Source organism: Microcaecilia unicolor, chromosome 5 (assembly GCF_901765095.1).
Source record: "Microcaecilia unicolor chromosome 5, aMicUni1.1, whole genome shotgun sequence".
NCBI classification, from domain to species: Eukaryota; Metazoa; Chordata; class Amphibia; order Gymnophiona; family Siphonopidae; genus Microcaecilia; species Microcaecilia unicolor.
Genome location: NC_044035.1, coordinates 40,449,769 through 40,470,188, shown reverse-complemented (window position 1 = coordinate 40,470,188; position 20,420 = coordinate 40,449,769). Strand labels below are relative to the sequence as shown.

Below are 20,420 nucleotides of genomic sequence, written 5' to 3'. Positions count from 1 at the left end.
GAAGTCTTGTATAGGGGGCGGGGCAAGGGGTGGGGCATGGGTGGGACAGGGGCGGAGAAGAGGTGTGTCAGGGGGCGGGGCACGTGTCCTCTTTTTTTCTTAGGGCAAATATGGTAACCCTAGCCCACCCTAAATCGGCTGTCTGGCTACGCCACTGCTCTCCAAAGGACACTAATTACGATTTAGAACAAATTAGTACGCTAACCGATGAAACTGATACTTCCTCTGTATACATCTGTATGCTGCACAAGCCGGCAAGTTTGAAAATATAAGTGAGAACTGTGAGATCAAATAAAAATGCTACCAACAATAAAGAACGACAACGTGGATCCAGCAGCAGATAGGTTTATTTGCTTTGTTTTGGGTGTACGAGGATGACGGCTGCGCAGGTGAGGCAGGGCTGAGCCGCTTCAACGTTTTGACGTCATGCGTTCTCTTGTTCTCAATCTAACCTCCTTACTCGAATTCGAGCAATTGGCTTGGCGGAATACCAGCTTTCCCGTGACGTCATTGAGACGGAAGCGGTACGTACGGTCCTCCTTAGTTCCAATATGGCGGCTTCGGCTGCAGCCTCAGTATCATCATCATCATCGTCGGGGGCGGTACAGGACAGTCAGGCGCGGTTCGGGCAATCCGTGAAGGGGCTGTTGACAGAGAAGGTGTCCGTGTGCAGCGCCGACATCATCTCGCTGACCAAGCAGGTGCTGAAGGGTTCCCGCAGCTCGGAGGTGAGCTTAGGACACGCCTCCAGGCTTCCCAGTATTCAGGAGTTGTAGCAGTGTCAGTTTATGCAGTCGTGCGTTTTCTGCGCATGCTCAAAGGTCTGATTTCCTAGTTGGCGTCCTTAGAGAAACAATACAGCAAGTCGTTGTGTGCAATGGAGGTAAACCCAGGACTTCACAAACCTTGTTGAATAAATCTAAAGCCAATTGGCAACCCTAGAAATCCCTGTGTGCTATAGAATTAGAGAAATGCCAAAGGCTGACTTGCCTCAGTCAGTGATTAATTGTATTGTTTTGTTTTCTGGTGGTATGTCCGAGGCATGTAACTTAGTGACCCCTTTTACATAGTAACATAGTAGATGACGGCAGAAAAAGACCTGCACGGTCCATCCAGTCTGCCCAACAAGATAAACTCATATGTGCTACTTTTTGTGAATACCCTACTTTGATTTGTACCTGTCCTCTTCAGGGCACAGACCGTATAAGTCTGCCCAGCACTATCCCCGCCTCCCACCACCGGCTCTGGCACAGACCGTATAAGTCTGCCCAGCACTATCCCCACCTCCCAACCACCAGCCGCGCCTCCCAATCTTGACTAAGCTCCTGAGGATCTATTCCTTCTGCACAGGATTCCTTTATGCTTATCCCTTTATGCTTATTCTATAGTGGATTAGGGTGTATCTGTGTTTGTGAAAAAGACATGGCTTTCAGTTGGCATTGACTGTGCAGGATCTACGATCTGTACTATTCTGTCTGGTTTCGTTTTACAATAGGTGAATTGATGTTCTAGTGCTCACTGTAGTGTTTAAGATGCTTTCTTTTTCCTTGTGTGACTCGTAGAAATGACTGCTTATGGTATGGTAGAATTGCGGGAGAGCATTCCAAGCATCCACTACTCTCTCCGTGAAAAAATACTTCCTAACATTTTTCTTGAGTCTGCCCCCCTTCAATCTCATTTCATGTCCTCTCGTTCTACCACCTTCCCATCTCCGGAAAAGGTTCGTTTGCGGATTAATACCTTTCAAATATTTGAACGTCTGTATCATATCACCCCTGCTTCTCCTTTCCTCCAGAGTATACATGTTTAGTTCAGAAAGTCTCTCATACGTCTTGTAACGCAAATCCCATACCATTCTCGTAGCTTTTCTTTGCACCGCTTCAATTCTTTTTACATCCTTAACAAGATACGGCCTCCCAAACTGAACACAATACTCCAGATGGGGCCTCACCAATGACTTATACAGGGGCATCAACACCCCCTTTCTTCTGCTGGTCACACCTCTCTCTATACAGCCTAACAGCCTTCTAGCTACGGCCACTGCCTTGTTACACTGTTTCGTCGCCTTCAAATCCTCAGATACTATCACCCCAAGATCCCTTTCTCCGTCCGTACCTATCGGACTCTCCCCGCTTAACGCATACGTCTCCCTTGGATTTCTATTCCCTAAGTGCATCACTTTGCATTTCTTCGCATTGAATTTTAATTGCCAAACCTTAGACCATTCTTCTAGCTTCCTCAGATCCTTTTTCATGTTTTCCATTCCCTCCCAGGTGTCCACTCTGTTACAGATCTTAGTATCATCCGCAAATAGGCAAACTTTACCTTCTAACTCTTTGGCAATATCACTCACAAATATATTGAACATAATCGGCCCCAGCATCCACTACTCACCTTTCCCTCCTCCGAGCGAATTCCATTCACCACCACCCTCTGGCATCTGTCCGTCAACCAGTTCCTAATCCAGTTCACCACTTCGGGTCCTATCTTCAGCCCATCCAGTTTATTTAAGAGTCTCCTGTGGGGAACCGTGTCAAAAGCTTTGCTGAAATCTAAGTTGATTACGTCCATAGCTCGTTCGTGATTCAGTTCTCCTGTCACCCAATCAAAGAACTCAATGAGATTCGTTTGGCAAGATTTCCCTTTGGTAAAACCATGTTGTCTCGGATCTTGCAACTTATTGGCTTCCAGGAAATTCACTATCCTTTCCTTCAGCACCGCTTCCATTACTTTTCCAATAACCGAAGTGAGGCTTAGTGGCCTGTAGTTTCCAGCTTCTTCCCTATCACCACTTTTGTGAAGAGGGACCACCTCCGCCGTTCTCCAATCCCTCGGAACCTCTCCCGTCTGCAAGGATATATTAAACAAATCTTTAAGAGGACCCGCCAAAACCTCTCAGCTCTACTACTACTACTTCTACTATTTAGCATTTCTGTAGCGCTACAAGGCATAAGCAGCGCTGCACAAACATAGAAGAAAGACAGTCCCTGCTCAAAGAGCTTACAATCTAATAGACAAAATAAATAAAGTAAGCAAATCAAATCAATTAATGTGAACGGGAAGGAAGAGAGGAGGGTAGGTGGAAACAGAACAAAAGTATCTATTTAGCAAATTTGCTTTTTCTTCATCATTATCCACATAGCAGTTCACAGTATCTTTTAGTCTCACAATTCCCTTTTTAGTAATTCTCCTTTCACTAATATACCTGAAGAAATTTTTGTCACCTCTCCTTACATTTCTAGCCATTTGTTCTTCCGCTTGCGCTTTTGCCAGTCGTATCTCTCTCTTGGCTTCTTTCAGTTTCATCCGGTATTCCTCCATGTGTTTCTTTTCTTGAGTTTTTCTGTATTTCTGGAACGCCAACGTTTTAGCCTTTATTTTCTCAACCACTTGCTTGGAGAACCATATCGATTTCCTTTTTCTCTTGCTTTTATTTACTTTTCTTACATAAAGGAATCTATTTAGGAAGGATAGAGTGGGTCGTAAAGGTGGAGGAGTAGCTCTGTATGTGAGGAATGATATCACAGCGACTGAAATGACAGGGACCTGGGGAAAGGAAGAAGCGATATGGATCACCTTAAAAAGAGATGATAGAACCTCTGTCCACGTGGGTGTTGTCTGCAGACCTCCAACACAATTGGAGGAATTAGATAAAGACCTGATCACAGATATTCAAAAGTTGGGAAGCAAGAGAGAGTTGCTGTTGCTGGAAGATTTCAATCTGCCGGATGTAGATTGGAAGGTTCCGTCTGCAGACTCGGAAAGAAGTAGAGGGATCGTGGATGTTTTCCAAAGTGTTTTGCTCAGACAAATGGTGATGGGACCCACGAGGGAGGGAGCGACACTGGATCTGGTGCTCACAAATGGGGATAGCGTATCAAATATCCGAGTGGATGCCCACCTGGGCAGCAGTGACCATCAAACGGTTTGGTTTGATATAACTGCTAAAGTGGAGAGCGGCCACTCAAAACTCAAAGTCCTGGATTTCAAGTGTGCTGACTTTAGTAAAATGGGGGAATACCTGAGGAAGGAGATGATGGGCTGGGAGGAAGTACGAGAAGTGGAAGGACAGTGGTCCAGGCTGAAAGACACTATAAATAGGGCCACGAACCTTTATGTAAGGAAAGTAAATAAAAGCAAGAGAAAAAGGAAACCGATATGGTTCTCCAAGCAAGTGGTTGAGAAAATAAAGGCTAAAGAGTTGGCGTTCCAGAAATACACATAACTGTCATTGTTTCTGTTTTAAGCAGGGCTCATAGAAAAGCAACTGATCTTTGCTTATATTTCCTATCTTGGGGCCTCAGTTTAAATATGATTCATTAATTTTCTTTCAGGCTATTAAGGATAATAATTTGCACAAATTGGTTCTTTTTTAGAAGATAATGAAATCTTTGCTCCATGTTGAGTTGGTCATGAATTGATTTCTGGAGAAGAAACTATTTTAACGGACAATGTTAAGTAGTAGTAGTAGTAATTTATCAGTCATTTTATTCTTGTAATTTATTTGTTAATGTAAAAATAGGGTTTTTCTGATACAACAGTGTGCTGGGGTCTTTGTTAAGTATGCAAATGTAGTAAACATAGAAATGAATATTATGTGATCCTTTCACTGATGAATTGTCACATTTTCTCATGTTTTGATTGAGCATGTTTGCTGTATCAGAAGTATTAACTGCATATTCTAGGATAAGCAGCATAACATCTTGTTTTACTATTCTGGGATCTCGCCAGGTACTTGTGACCGGGATTGGCCACTGTTAGAAACAAGATACTGGACTTGATGGACCTTCGGTCTGTCCCAGTATGGCAATGCTTATGTTCTTATGTTCTCATTGGTACACAATGGAAGGCACCCTTGTGTATTTTGCCTTGAGCTGGATTTTAATTTCATGGAAGATGAAAGGAAATTTTACTCTGGAAAAAAAGAAGAGGTTCTGCTGTCCATGCCTTTAAGGCAGTGCTGTATCCCTGTGCTGAATATAACTATTGCACTTGTCTTTCAGCTTCTTGGTCAGGCTGCGAGAAACATGGTGATGCAAGAGGATGCCATTTTACACTCTGAAGATGTAAGGAGTGTTTTGTTCATTTTATATATATACAAGCTGTTAAGCCCATTAAAACGGGCAAGAGTTTTTATTTCTGAAACGTAATGTCAGTTGATGTCTATAGTACACTTTTATATAATATGTTCTTTGTGTAAACAGCATTAGATCCTTCAATTAATTTACCTTGTTCTAATGTCTCTTTAACTAAAACTTTTACATCTGAAGCATTTCTAACTCTAGAAAATGCGACATACAGCTGTCCATGGCTAAAGACAGGGTTTGGTAAGTAGATTCCAACCTTGTCCAAAGTTTGTCCTTGCGATTTATTAATAGTTATGGCAAATGCTAAATTTAGTGGGAATTGACGTCTTCTAAGTTGAAATGGTAATCCTGAATCTGTCCCTTATTGTTCTAATATTTTGTGTGTGTGTGTGTGAGAGAGAGAGAGAAAAAGTGTGCGTGTGTGCGTCTGAAAGAGAGCGTGTGAGAGTGAGTTCAGAGAGAGAGAGTGTGTGTGTGAGAGAGAGAGCTGGTAGGAGTCCCTGTGAGAGTGGGGGGTCAGTTGCTCCTTATAGGCAGTTGTTTATTGTTCTAATATTTTGTGTGTGTGTGTGTGAGAGAGAGAGAGTGTGTGTGCGCGTGCGTCTGAAAGAGAGAGAGTGTGTGAAAGTGAGTTCAGAGAGAGAGAGTATGTATATGTGTGTCTGTGAGAGAGAGAGAGAGAGCTGGTAGGAGTCCCTGTGACAGTGGAGGGTCAGTCGCTCCTAATAGGCAGTTGTTTATTGTTGTAATATTTTGTGTGTGTGTGAGAGAGAGAGAGAGAGGGTGAGTGTGTGTGTGTGTGTGCGCGTGTGTGCGTGCGTCTGTCTGTCTGAAAGAGAGAGTGTGAGAGTAAGGAGCTATGCAGTGATAACCGAACTGGTGCAGAAGACAGGCAGTTCTAGCTATCTAATAAGAAGCCTGGCCAAGGTAGGCTAGCCTCTCCTCTTTGCATTTGTTCACAGTGACCGGTTGAAAAGGGCGGGCGCAGGAGGTGGGTGTGGTTAGGAATATGAGCGCTCATTGCATTGCCTGGCTGTTGTAGTTGAAGGCGTGGGATCGTCCATGTGCTTTGTAGATCTTTTCTTTCACGCCCCTTCCCCCCCCCCCCCCCCACCCCGGCTCGTGTTCCCTTTGGTTTATGAAAAGCTGGCTGTGCGGCACTCACTGATGAGTTGTTAATCTGTAACCGACGGTTTCGACACCCCAAACTCAGCTTTGGGGTCTGGCTGGCAACTTGCGAACTTCCTTATACAGAGGAGATTGATGTGTACGTATCTGTGCATGCTATGCTTCTCTGTCTCTCTTTTTTGGTTTTTTTTAATCATGGTGTGCTGTAATGCAGCTAGGATTGGTTATAATTCAGGACTACCAACTGGCTCTTGATTTGGCCGGCAGGGTTCATCTGGTCCTGCCTCTAACCATGTCGGGAGAGACCTGTGACGTGACGCATGTGCAGCACGTCGGTCAGCGCTCATTTATATAGTAGGATATATATATATAGAGAGAGAGAAGCCTAAGCAAGACAGGAGAGATGTTACAATTTGTTGCCTTCACTGAGAGGTTATACTTCTGATGTTTGGGTTGTCTCTGTTGTTTTTAATCCATTAAAACCTAGGATCAACACCTTTTCTGCTTCTTTCTCTCTATACCTCATTTGCATCCATTTCTTGATTCCCAGTTCTTGGATTGTCTCCTAGAGTTAATTTGGCTATAACTTTCTGGACTCTTTCTTTTTGACTCACCTGTTTTCCTCCTGCTCCATTAGGCCTCCAAGTCAGTCAAAACTGCCATCTGCTGGGCTAAGTGTTATAAGTTTTTTGTAACTACTTGGGACTTAGTTCCATGCTTAAAAAGTCCCTTCCCAAATTGTGCCAGTTGTCATAGCAAGGTCAATATCAACTTTTATTTGATATACTGCCTATATTTAAATCTACACAACGTCAATTTAGACAAAAACTGTTATATTGCAAATAACATCGAGAATAACTTATATAGGCTGTAGAGGTAATCTCATATCATTTTAGGACATTGCATATCAACCTATACAGTGGCTCCCAGGTCAATGCAAATTTCTAATCATCGAATACCTCCAGCCAACCGGTAGTGTTTTATACTGATACTCTAATTGCGTTTCAGCTGTAAATAGCTTCAAACATCCTACCGTTCAAAAAATCAACATTATTGCAATGTAAAAGCAAATAATGCACAGATATAACTTAGCTTAAATGCTCCCGCCTTGGTGTATTGTCTTCCGTGGCTGGGACTTAGCTGGTTCCATCAAAATTCTAGTGAAACCTCATTGGCAACACCGATACTGTGATTAGCCCATCAGGGCTAATCACAGTATCGGTGTTGCCAATGAGGTTTCACTAGAATTTTGATGGAACCAGCTAAGTCCCAGCCACGGAAGACAATACACCAAGGCGGGAGCATTTAAGCTAAGTTATATCTGTGCATTATTTGCTTTTACATTGCAATAATGTTGATTTTTTGAACGGTAGGATGTTTGAAGCTATTTACAGCTGAAACGCAATTAGAGTATCAGTATAAAACACTACCGGTTGGCTGGAGGTATTCGATGATTAGAAATTTGCATTGACCTGGGAGCCACTGTATAGGTTGATATGCAATGTCCTAAAATGATATGAGATTACCTCTACAGCCTATATAAGTTATTCTCGATGTTATTTGCAATATAACAGTTTTTGTCTAAATTGACGTTGTGTATATTTACAAAGTGCTGAGACAAAACTGAGCCATTTAATTGAATAGTTATATTTAAATCTAAGCGGTTTTACAATAAAAATATTAAGAGAGGGGTGACAAGAACATAGAAAACCAATGAGAAAATTTCTACTTTAGCATCCCGAGTCTGGCTACTAGGTATAGCTGTTGTGCGATCTTTGGTCCATGAACCCTGGTCAACTCAAGGAGGAGACATTGGGCCCAGGAATCAAACCCACATGTTCAGCATGGCATATTTCCATCAGTTCAGCCTCCTCGCTGGACTTCTCGGAGATAATTTTATTGTCTGGTCCCTTTATCAAAGAATGTATTAGACTTCAGTGCGCTTCCTTTCTTAAAACTGCACAGTCTTTTGAGGATGGGAGAAAACAATAAAATAACCTTTATGAAAGTAATAGGATTATAACTTGCAAATGTGTGTGATAAAGGAAAAAATGTTTTCTCCAAAGCTTTAATAGCTTTGAGTGGTGTAACTGCAGAGTTGGTTACCCAAGTAGGGGCTTTAACAGGGAGGAGGGGGTATTTTTCAAAAGCATTTCTGTGGGTAAAGCTGTGTTTTTCACAGGGAAGTAGATATTTTTACAACTGCACACCTAATATACACATATAGTTACATGTGTACAGACTATTCTCCGAGGACAAGCAGGCTGCTTGTTCTCACGACTGGGGTGACGTCCGCGGCAGCCCCCACCAACCGGAAAAGGCTTCGCGGGACGGTCGGCACGCAGGGCACGCCCACCACGCATGCGCGGCCGTCTTCCCGCCCGTGCGCGACCGCTCCCGCCAGTTCCTTTTTTTCCGCGTCTGGAGAGAGTCGTGCCTCGCCGCTCTCTCTGATTCAGCCCGGATTTTCGATCGCGTTTACGCCGATCGTGTTTTTTCTTTGTTGTTTATTTAGGTACCGTTACCGTCCGGTTTCTTTTTAAAAAAAAAAAAAAAAAAAGAAACCCTGCGCGTGTGGAGCACGCGCTCCCTTTTTCCCTCGCTTCCAGCGGGGACGCCACGTTGCGGCCTAGTGGCCACACGGTCGTTTTCCTTTTCGTGGTGTGATTTCAGCCACCATTGACGACTTTGACTTCGCCGACGCGATTTTTCCGTCGATGTCCTCGAAGGTCCCGAGTGGATTTAAAAAGTGTGGTCGCTGCGGCCGGCCGATCTCGCAGACCGACACCCACGCTTGGTGCCTCCAGTGCCTCGGGCCGGAGCACAATATCAAGTCGTGTTCTCTGTGTCTCGGTCTCCGGAAACGGACTCAGGTTGCGAGGCAAGTTCTGTGGGACCGTCTTTTTGGAACTTGCGCCGGCCCCTTGACGTCGACCTCGAAGGCATCGGTATCGACGCCCGGTCCTTCGGTACCGGTATCGATGCCCGAGACATCGGCACCGATGGCAGCGACCCCAGGAGAACAGGTCCCGTCGGCCCGCCGGTCCTCCGGTGAGAGTGGGGGTGAGAGGCCGCGTGGGCAGTCGGCCCCGGTCACTCCCTCAGCTCGTGGGCCACGGGACCGAACCCTGTCTGACCCGGTACCTCGAGACCGAGGGGGATCGACCTCCTCCTCCTCCATGCCCTCCGGCGCCGGTGACGGGCATCGTAAGAAAGATAAGAAGCGTCGTCACCGGTCGCCCTCGGTGCATCCGGATATCGGAGAGGAGGCGACGCCGAAGCATCATCGTCGAGAGGAGAGGTCTCCGTCGGTTGTGGAGGTACCGACGCGTCGGGGTTCCGGCACCTCGGTGCCGTCTCCTGGCCCCCAGCAGCTTCTGGCGCCGACACCCCTACCGGCCCCACCGCCTTTCCCGGCAGCGGGCCTGGACGAGTGCCTCAGAGCCATCCTTCCGGGGATCCTGGAAGGGCTGATGCGCCAGGCTGTGCCGGCGCCGGGGGTGCTTGCGCCCTCGGCGCCGATGACTGTGGCGCCGGCGAGCTCTAGCCCGGCGCCGGGGCCGTCGACACCGCCGCCGCTTGCGGTGCCGGTCTCGACCGCCACGCAGGTGGAGTCCCCGTCAACGTCGATGGAGGGAGCTCCGTCCCCGCCGGCGCGGGAGTCCACCGCTCGACGACACCGAGACCCTGGTGCCTCGACGTCGAGCCGGGCCCGGTTCAGGACTCAGCTACATGAGCTTATGTCCGACACCGAGGATGAGGACTCGTGGGGGGAAGAGGAGGACCCTAGATATTTCTCCTCAGAGGAGTCTACGGGCCTTCCCTCGGACCCCACGCCTTCACCGGAGAGGAAACTCTCACCTCCCGAGAGTCTCTCCTTTGCCTCCTTTGTGCGGGATATGTCTATTAGAATTCCCTTCCCCGTAGTCTCTGTGGAAGAGCCGAGGGCCGAGATGCTCGAGGTCCTCGACTATCCATCACCACCTAGAGAGTCCTCCACGGTGCCGCTGCACAATGTCCTAAAGGAGACGCTGCTTCGGAACTGGGTGCGACCATTAACTAACCCCACCATTCCCAAGAAAGCAGAGTCCCAGTACAGGATCCACTCTGACCCAGAGCTAATGCGGCCACAATTGCCCCATGACTCAGCGGTCGTGGATTCTGCTCTCAAGAGGGCACGGAGTTCGAGGGATACCGCCTCGGCGCCCCCGGGGCGGGAGTCTCGCACTCTGGACTCGTTTGGGAGGAAGGCCTACCAATCCTCCATGCTCGTGACCCGCATCCAATCATACCTGCTCTATATGAGCATCCACATGCGGACCTATGTGCAACAACTGGTGGACCTGGTCGAGAAGCTCCCGCCGGAGCAGTCCAGGCCTTATCAGGAGGTGGTCAGGCAGCTGAAGGCGTGCAGAAAGTTCCTGTCCAGGGGTATCTATGACACCTGTGACGTGGCATCTCGTGCTGCGGCCCAAGGTATAGTGATGCGCAGGCTCTCATGGCTGCGTGCCTCTGACCTGGACAACCGCACCCAGCAGAGACTGGCCGACGTCCCTTGCCGGGGGGATAACATTTTGGTGAGAAGGTCGAGCAGATGGTGGACCAACTGCATCAGCGGGAAACCGCTCTCGACAAGCTCTCCCACCGGGCGCCTTCAGCATCCACCTCAGCAGGTGGACGTTTTTCCCGGGCCCGGCAGGCTGCACCCTATTCTTTTGCAAAGCGTAGGTACAACCAGCCGGCCCGAAGGCCTCGTCAGGCACAGGGACAGCCCCAGCGCGCTCGTTCCCGTCAACAGCGTGCGCCTAAGCAGCCCCCTGCGCCTCCACAGCAAAAGCCAGGGACGGGTTTTTGACTGGATCCACGGGAACATAGCCGCCCTCAAAGTGTCCGTACCGGACGATCTGCCGGTCGGGGGGAGGTTAAAATATTTTCACCAAAGGTGGCCTCTCATAACCTCCGACCAGTGGGTTCTCCAAATAGTGCGGTGCGGATACGCCCTGAATTTGACCTCCCTGCCTCCAAATTGTCCTCCGGGAGCTCAATCCTTCAGCTCCCATCACAAGCAGGTACTTGCAGAGGAACTCTCCGCCCTTCTCAGCGCCAATGCGGTCGAGCCCGTACCACCCGGGCAGGAAGGGCAGGGATTCTATTCCAGGTACTTCCTTGTGGAAAAGAAAACAGGGGGGATGCGTCCCATCCTAGACCTGAGAGGCCTGAACAAATTCCTGGTCAAAGAAAAGTTCAGGATGCTTTCCTTGGGCACCCTTCTGCCAATGATTCAGAAAAACGATTGGCTATGTTCCCTGGATTTAAAGGATGCATATACTCACATCCCGATACTGCCAGCTCACAGACAGTATCTCAGATTCCGCCTGGGCGCACGACACTTTCAGTACTGTGTGCTGCCCTTTGGGCTCGCCTCCGCCCCACGAGTGTTTACAAAGTGCCTCGTAGTGGTGGCGGCGTACCTACGCAGGCTGGGAGTGCACGTGTTCCCATATCTCGACGATTGGCTGGTCAAGAACACCTCGGAGGCAGGAGCCCTCCGGTCCATGCAGTGCACTATTCAACTCCTGGAGCTGCTGGGGTTTGTGATAAATTACCCAAAGTCCCATCTCCAGCCAACCCAGTCTCTGGAATTCATAGGAGCTCTGCTGAATACCCAGACGGCTCAGGCCTTCCTTCCCGAAGCGAGGGCCAACAACCTCCTGTTCCTCGCTTCGCAGACCAGAGCGTCTCAGCAGGTCATAGCTCGGCAGATGTTGAGACTTCTGGGTCATATGGCCTCCACAGTTCATGTGACTCCCATGGCTCGTCTTCACATGAGATCTGCTCAATGGACCCTAGCTTCCCAGTGGTTCCAAGCCACCGGGAATCTAGAAGATGTCATCCGCCTCTCCACCAGTTGCCGCACTTCACTGCTCTGGTGGACCATCCGGACCAATTTGACCCTGGGGCGTCCATTCCAAATTCCGCAGCCCACAAAGGTGCTGACGACGGATGCATCTCGCCTGGGTTGGGGAGCTCATGTCGATGGGCTTCACACCCAGGGTCTGTGGTCCCTCCAGGAAAAGGATCTGCAGATCAACCTCCTGGAGCTCCGAGCGATCTGGAACGCGCTGAAGGCTTTCAGAGATCGGCTGTCCTGCCAAATTATCCAAATTCGGACAGACAATCAGGTTGCAATGTATTACGTCAACAAGCAGGGGGGCACCGGATCTCGCCCCCTGTGTCAGGAAGCCGTCGGGCTGTGGCGTTGGGCGTGCCAGTTCGGCATGCTCCTCCAAGCCACGTACCTGGCAGGCGTAAACAACAGTCTGGCCGACAGACTGAGCAGAGTCATGCAACCGCACGAGTGGTCGCTCCATTCCAGAGTGGTACGCAAGATCTTCCGAGAGTGGGGCACCCCCTCGGTGGATCTTTTCGCCTCTCAGACCAACCACAAGCTGCCTCTGTTCTGTTCCAGACTTCAGACACACGGCAGGCTAGCGTCAGATGCCTTTCTCCTCATTGGGGGACCGGCCTCCTGTATGCTTATCCTCCCATACCTTTGGTGGGGAAGACCTTACTGAAGCTCAAGCAAGACCGCGGCACCATGATTCTGATAGCGCCCTTTTGGCCCCGTCAGATCTGGTTCCCTCTTCTTCTGGAGTTGTCCTCAGAAGAACCGTGGAGATTGGAGTGTTTTCCGACTCTCATTTCGCAGAACGACGGAGCGTTGCTGCACCCCAACCTTCAATCCCTGGCTCTCACGGACTGGATGTTGAGGGCGTAGACTTCGCTGCGTTGGGTCTGTCTGAGGGTGTCTCCCGGGTCTTGCTTGCCTCTAGGAAGGATTCCACTAAAAAGAGTTACTTTTTCAAGTGGAGGAGGTTTGTCGTTTGGTGTGAGAGCAAGGCCCTAGAACCTCGTTCTTGCCCTGCACAGAACCTGCTTGAATACCTTCTGCACTTATCAGAGTCTGGCCTCAAGACCAACTCAGTAAGGAATCACCTTAGTGCGATTAGTGCTTACCATTATCGTGTGGAAGGTAAAGCCATCTCTGGAGAGCCTTTAGTCGTTCGATTCATGAGAGGCTTGCTTTTGTCAAAGCCCCCTATCAAGCCTCCTACAGTGTCATGGGATCTCAACGTCGTCCTCACCCAGCTGATGAAACCTCCTTTTGAGCCACTGAATTCCTGCCATCTGAAGTACTTGACCTGGAAGGTCATTTTCTTGGTGGCAGTTACTTCAGCTCGTAGGGTCAGTGAGCTGCAAGCCCTAGTAGCTCATGCTCCATATACCAAATTTCATCATAACAGAGTAGTGCTCCGCACCCACCCAAAGTTCCTGCCGAAGGTGGTGTCGGAGTTCCATCTTAACCAGTCAATTGTCTTGCCAACATTCTTCCCCAGGCCGCATACCCGCCCTGCTGAACGTCAGTTGCACACATTGGACTGCAAGAGAGCATTGGCCTTCTACTTGGAGCGGACACTGCCCCACAGACAGTCCGCCCAATAGTTTGTTTCTTTCGACCCTAACAGGCTAGGGGTCGCTGTCGGGAAACGCACCATCTCCAATTGGCTAGCAGATTGCATTTCCTTCACTTACGCCCAGGCTGGGCTGGCTCTTGAGGGTCATGTCACGGCTCATAGTGTCAGAGCCATGGCAGCGTCAGTGGCCCACTTGAAGTCAGCCACTATTGAAGAGATTTGCAAGGCTGCGACGTGGTCATCTGTCCACACATTCACGTCACATTACTGCCTCCAGCAGGATACCCGACGCGACAGTCGGTTCGGGCAGTCGGTGCTGCAGAATCTGTTTGGGGTGTAAATCCAACTCCACCCTCCAGGACCCGAATTTATTCTGGTCAGGCTGCACTCTCAGTTAGTTGTTCTTCGTAGGTCAATTTTCTGTTGTACCCTCGCCGTTGCGAGGTTCAATTGACCTGGGTTCTTGTTTTGAGTGAGCCTGAGAGCTAGGGATACCCCAGTCGTGAGAACAAGCAACCTGCTTGTCCTCGGAGAAAGTGAATGATACATACCTGTAGCAGGTGTTCTCCGAGGACAGCAGGCTGATTGTTCTCACCTACCCTCCCTCCTCCCCTTTGGAGTTGTGTTTCATATTTTATTGCTTGTCATTCAACTGGCGGGAGCGGTCGCGCACGGGCGGGAAGACGGCCGCGCATGCGCGGTGGGCGTGCCCTGCGTGCCGACCGTCCTGCGAAGCCTTTTCCAGTTGGTGGGGGCTGCCGCGGACGTCACCCCAGTCGTGAGAACAATCAGCCTGCTGTCCTCGGAGAACACCTGCTACAGGTATGTATCATTCACTTTCATGGGTAATTTTACCCAGACCAAAAGGAGGCCTACCCAGGGGCTGGGGTTGCATTTATGCATATGCTTTTGAAAATCCACTTGTATACTTGGAAATCAACCTAGACAATTTGTGCATGCCAAAAAGCAGGTAGAAATGTAAGTGTGTAAAATCTCTAAGGCAATTTTCAAAGCTGAAGAATGCACATACTTTAATTTTGAAAATTCAATAAATCCTTTCCAAGGAAAAGAACATATTGTATATAGGGCTTGAATATTAAGTGCCATTCACCGGGGCCAGCCACTGATTTCATTGGCGTTATCTAGATCAGCACTTCCTAAACTGTGGGTCATGACCCCAAATGGGGTCACCCACGCTACGTTTTTAGTCGTGACCCATGCCGGAACTACATAGGCACATCATTGAGACGCGCCTCGGCAGGGTTGGCAGATCACTTCGTCTGTGACCGTGGGGTTGCAGCCCAAAAATGATTGGGAATTGCTGATCTAGATAATGCCTCTGAAAATCTTCACTGACTGCCTTGGCACTATCCAGATAGGGTGGTCTGGGGGTGGAGCTGGAAGTTACCACGTACCGGCGCTGAATATCAGCTTTATCTGGATAACTTCTGATGGCCACCTTCTGCCAGGTATTCCATGACAGAATCCCGTACAGCTTAGAACTGAATATCTGGATATAACCATAAAGACCATGGTCAGCATTTGAAGTCTAAACTCACCATGGTGTTTAAATATTGGGGGGGGGGGGGAGGGGATAGTTTTTACATTTGCATGCGGTTATAAAATTATCTCCTTAGCTTTCACCTGTCTGACATTTTCAGAGATGAGGTGGGAGAGCATGAAATATAGGTTAACCAAGAATTGCAACAAGGCATGGGTCTTCTTTCCTTCTTTTTAATGGAAAGACACAGCCCAATTCTACTGAATTACTGTTGTAACAGACAAATATGAAGGATTAGACTAGGACTAAGCTTGCTCAGTTCCTTGACATAATTATATAGGTAGGAATAGCTGTATCCTAGATATACTGAGAACTTTGCAGAACTGATGCTGTTTGGTTCCTTTTTTGATATGATAGATTTCTCTGTTCGTCTAGTTGATATTTAGTATTTTTTTTTTAAACTTGAAAACCACTAATGATCCCTTTAATTTAAATGATAAATTTAACATAGTAACATAGTAGATGACGGCAGAAAAAGACCTGCACGGTCCATCCAGTCTGCCCAAGAAGATAAATTCATATGTGCTACTTTTTTTATTTGTACTGTCCTCTTCAGGGCACAGACCGTATAAGTCTGCCCAGCACTGCCCCGCCTCCCACCACTGGCTCTGGCACAGACTGTATAAGTCTGCCCAGCACTATCCCCGCCTCCCGACCACCAGCCCTGGCACAGACCGTATAAGTCTGCCCAGCACTAGCCCTGCCTCCCAACCACCAGCCCCGGCACAGACCGTATAAGTCTGCCCAGCACTAGCCCCGCCTTCCAACCACCAGCTCTGTCACCCATTCTAGGCTAAGCTCCTGAGGATCCCTTCCTTCTGCACAGGATTCCTTTATGTTTATCCCACGCATGTTTGAATTCCGTTACCGTTTTCATCTCCACCACCTCCCGCGGGAGGGCATTCCAAGATGCCGGCAGGTAGAAAATCTGATTGGGACCTTGACGTTTTTGAAGCAGATGCAGTGGAGACATCTTTCTGAATAGGAGATTTAAAGAAAAGTGTGGCAAAGGCTTCTTCATCAGCTTGTATCTAGCAGAATGAATACATTTCAGGGAGCTCAAGCCCAGCGGTCTAGAGAAACGGAGGAGGTTCACTGTTATTTCTAGGTTTTCATTGCTGAAGTTTGCTGTTGTCTGCCTTGGTCACTGTAACAGCTGAGAATACTAAGTGTGAACATAGAACTTTCCCATGAAAAGAACGCAATGCAAAATATTCCAGAGGTATCACGTAAGGCAGGGGTTTCTTAACCCAGTCCTCGGGACCCACCTAGCCAGTCAGGTTTTTAGGATACCCCCAATGAATATGCATGAGAGAGATGTTGATGCCCTACCTCTGTATGCAGATTTATCTCATGCATATTCATTGGGGGTATCCTGAAAACCTGACTGACTAGGTGGATCCTGAGGACTGGGTTGAGAATCCCTGGCATAAGGGCACATTAGAATGGTTTGGTTTTTGATTTGCAAGGGCCTTACTGTAAGAATGCAAATCTGTGTTTCTTTGCAGAGTCTGCGGAAAATGGCTATCATAACGACTCATCTTCAGTATCAGTAAGTGGTCTAACAATTAAGAATTTTACCTTTCAGTTGCCATTTTTTAAAAATTGTTGCCCTAAACCCAGAGGCTGCAGCTATTTATTTATTTATTTTATTGCATTTGTATCCCACATTCCCCCACCTATTTGCAGGCTCAATGTGGCTTACATAGATTTGTTAACGTTGTCATTTCATAATATCAGATACAGTTAGTAATGTGTGACGATCAAGGAAGGGAAGAGAGAAGAAGGAGGAGAGTGATTAGGGTATTTATAGAAGGTGGGCGTTCATAATTGTTGGTGAGGTGACTTAGAGGGGCATAATCGAACGAAAACGTCTATCTCCATGGGCGTTTATCTCCGAGAACGGGTCCGTGAAGGGGCGGACCGAACCGTATTTTCGAAAAAAATAGACGTCCATGTTTTATTCGACAATTTGTGAGCTGGGCATTTTTGTTTTTCAGTGATAATGGAAAATGAAAGCGCCCAGCTCAAAAACGAATAAATCCAAGGCATTTGTTCGTGGGAGGGGCCAGGAGTCGTCATGCACTGGTCCCCCTCACATGCCAGGACACCAAACAGGCACCCTAGGGGGCACTTTTACAAAAACAAAAAAAAAGGTAAAAGAGCTCCCAGGTGCATAGCACCCTTCCCTTGTGTGTTGAGCCCCCCAAATCCCCCTCAAAACCCACTGCCCACAAGTCTACACCATTACTATAGCCCTAAGGGGTGAAGGGGGGCACCTACATGTGGGTACAGTGGGTTTGGGGGGGGGGGAGGTTGGACGACTAAGCATTAAGCAGCACAATTGTAACAGGTAGGGGGGGGGATGGGCCTGGGTCCACCTGCCTGAAGTCCACTGCACCCCCTAACAACTGCTCCAGGGACCTGCATACTGCTGCCAGGGAGGTGGGTATGACATATGAGGGTGAAAATAAAAAGTTGTGAAACATCATTTTTTTGTGGTGGGAGGGGGTTAGTGACCACTGGGGGAGTCAGGGGAGGTCATCCCCGATTCCCTCCGATGGTCATCTGGTCATTTAGAGCACTTTTTGGGACCTGTTCGTGTGAAAAAAGGGTCCAACAAAAGTGTCCTAAATGTTCGCTAAAAATGCCTTTATTTTTTCGATTATTGCCCTAACACGTACATCTCTCGGCCGATAACCACGCCCCAGTTCCACCTTCGTCACACCTCTGACACGCCCCCATCAACTTTGTACGCTTCTGCGATGGAGTGCAGTTGAAAACGTCCAAGTTCAGCTTTCGATTATACCGCGTTATTCGTTTTAGTGAGATAAATGTCCATCTCCCGATTTAGGTCGGAACTTGGGCGTTTTTCTCGTTCGATTATAAGCAGGTTAGTGAGGCTATTTGTTCTCAGTTGTAGGCCTTGTTGAAGAAGAATGTTTTCAGAGATCTTCGAAAAACAGTTGTTTCGTTGATTGTTTTCAAGTCTGTAGGTAATGCATTCCATAACTGTGTGCTCATGTAAGAGAAGGTAGTGGCATGCATCAGCTTGTATTTAAGTCCTTTGCAGCTGGGGTAGTGCAGGTTGAGAAATTTGCGGGATGATTTTGTGGCATTTCTGGGAGGTAGTTCCACGAGGTTTAGCATGTAGATTGGGGCGTCTGCATGAATGATTTTGTGTACTATCGTGCAGATCTTGAACGCAGTGCGTTCTTTAAGTGGGAGCCAGTGGAGTTTCTCTCTTAGGGGTTTTGCGCTTTCGTATTTAGTTTTTCCAAATATGAGTCTGGTGGCCGTATTCTGGGCAGTTTGGAGTTTTCTGATTGTCTGTTCTTTGCACCCAGCGTACAATGCATTGCAGTAGTCCAGATGACTTATTACCATTGATTGTACCAGGGTACGGAAGATGTATCTCAGGAAGAAAGGTTTAACTCTTTTAAGTTTCCATATGGTGTAGAACTATGTTATGTTATGAAACCACTTAAACACACACAGGCACACACATACATATACATGTTATGATTTCGCTGTGATGCTGTGAGAAATGGCATCGTGCACACTACATGAGCTGATCAGTTTGCGCTGTACCTGCTGTACTTTGTGTTCCTCTTAATGCATTGATGTTTTTAAGCACAGGAGCTATTGTAGAGAATTGTTGTTTTTTTTAATATCTTAGCCAGAAAGTTTTCACTTGATGGAAGGAGAGTGTTGTTGCTTATCCCTTCTGAATATTGTGGACACACCAAACCGAAACTTCCACAAACAGTTCAGTAGGTTCTATCTATAGTCGTTTCATTTTATTTCAATACTAGTGCAACCAAGCCCGTTTCGTCAAAAATGAAACAGGCCCTAGGAAGGCTCTCGTCTAAGCGATTTCTCCTCTCTCCCCTGCCCTCCCCTCCATGTCCTGCGATTCTTCCCTTCCCTCCCCTCCTATCCCCTCTATGTCCTGCGATTCTGACCTCCCCTCCATGTGCAGCGATTCTCCTCTGCCCTGCCGTACCCCCTCCGTGTGCCGCAATTCTCCCCTCGCCTCCCATGCCCTCCATGTTCAGCGATTCTCCTCTGCCCTCCCCTCCGTATCCCAGGATTCTGGCCTCCCCTCCATGTCCAGCGATTGTCCTCTGCCCTGGCCTCCCCTCCGTGTCCCGCGATTCTGGCCTCCCCTCCGTGTCCCGCGATTCTCCTCTGCCCTCCCTTCTGTGTCCTGCACTTCTCCCCTCGCCTCCCTCCCCTCCATGTCCAGCGATTCTCCTCTGCCCTCCCTTCCGTATCCCAGGATTCTGGCTTCCCCTCCATGTCCAGCGATTCCCCTCTGCCCTGCCATCCGTGTCCCGCGATTAACTCCTCTCCTCCCATCCCATGTCCATTGATTCTCCTCTGCCCTGCCCTTGATCTCTCGCGATTCTGTCTTCCCCTCCATGTCCAGCGATTGTCCTGTACCCTGCCCTCCCATCCGTTCGTAACATCCTGACGTCAGCTCGCCTCCAGCGTTCCCTTCCCTCTCACTGTTCCACCCTCCTCTGATGTCATTTCGTCTTTACACGAGGGCGGGACAGTGAGAGGGAAGGGAACGTTGGAGGCTTGCTGACGTCAGGATGTTACGAACCCAGCCAGCCAACCATAGAACATTGAGGTACAAATTTTATAGTAGATTGGGTTTTTTTAGCGCAGTTTAGTACACTCGTTATTACTTGTATTTATATTTACAGCAGTTTGACACTGTGGTTTCAACATTTATATGCTATTATTTATATGTTCGGTGTCACTTCAGCTTCCATTTGTAGTTGTTTCATTTTATTTTACTACAGGGTTTCCTTAACATAGTAACATAGTAGATGACAGCAGAAAAAGACCTGCACGGTCCATCCAGTCTGCCCAACAAGACAACTCATGTGTGCTACTTTTGTGTACACCCTACTTTGATTTGTACCTGTGCTCTTCAGGGCACAGACCGTATAAGTCTGCCCAGCACTATCCCCGCCTCCCACCACCGGCTCTGGCACAGACCGTATAAGTCTGCCCAGCGCTATCCCTGCCTCCCAACCTCCAGTCCCGCCTCCCACCACTGGCTCTGGCACAGACCGTATAAGTCTGCCCCGCACTATCCCCGCCTCCCAACCTCCAGCCCCGCCTCCCACTACCGGCTCTGCTATCCAATCTCGG

General features: G+C 48.3%; 1 protein-coding gene across 2 annotated transcripts in view; it reads left to right on the top strand.

Moving 5' to 3' along the window:
• Nucleotides 1-522: 522 nt before the first annotated feature.
• Nucleotides 523-20,420, top strand: part of BORCS7 (BLOC-1 related complex subunit 7) — a 30,836-nt gene continuing 10,938 nt past the window's right edge. The window contains exons 1-3 of one of the 2 annotated variants that reach the window (XM_030204772.1): nucleotides 527-728; nucleotides 5,004-5,066; nucleotides 16,760-16,803. In XM_030204772.1, the coding sequence (XP_030060632.1) occupies nucleotides 552-728; nucleotides 5,004-5,066; nucleotides 16,760-16,803 (284 nt within the window). In that variant the 5' untranslated portion in view covers nucleotides 527-551. Of the gene's footprint in view, nucleotides 729-5,003; nucleotides 5,067-16,759; nucleotides 16,804-20,420 lie in introns of both variants that reach the window. The other variant, XM_030204774.1, reaches the window with a different exon arrangement.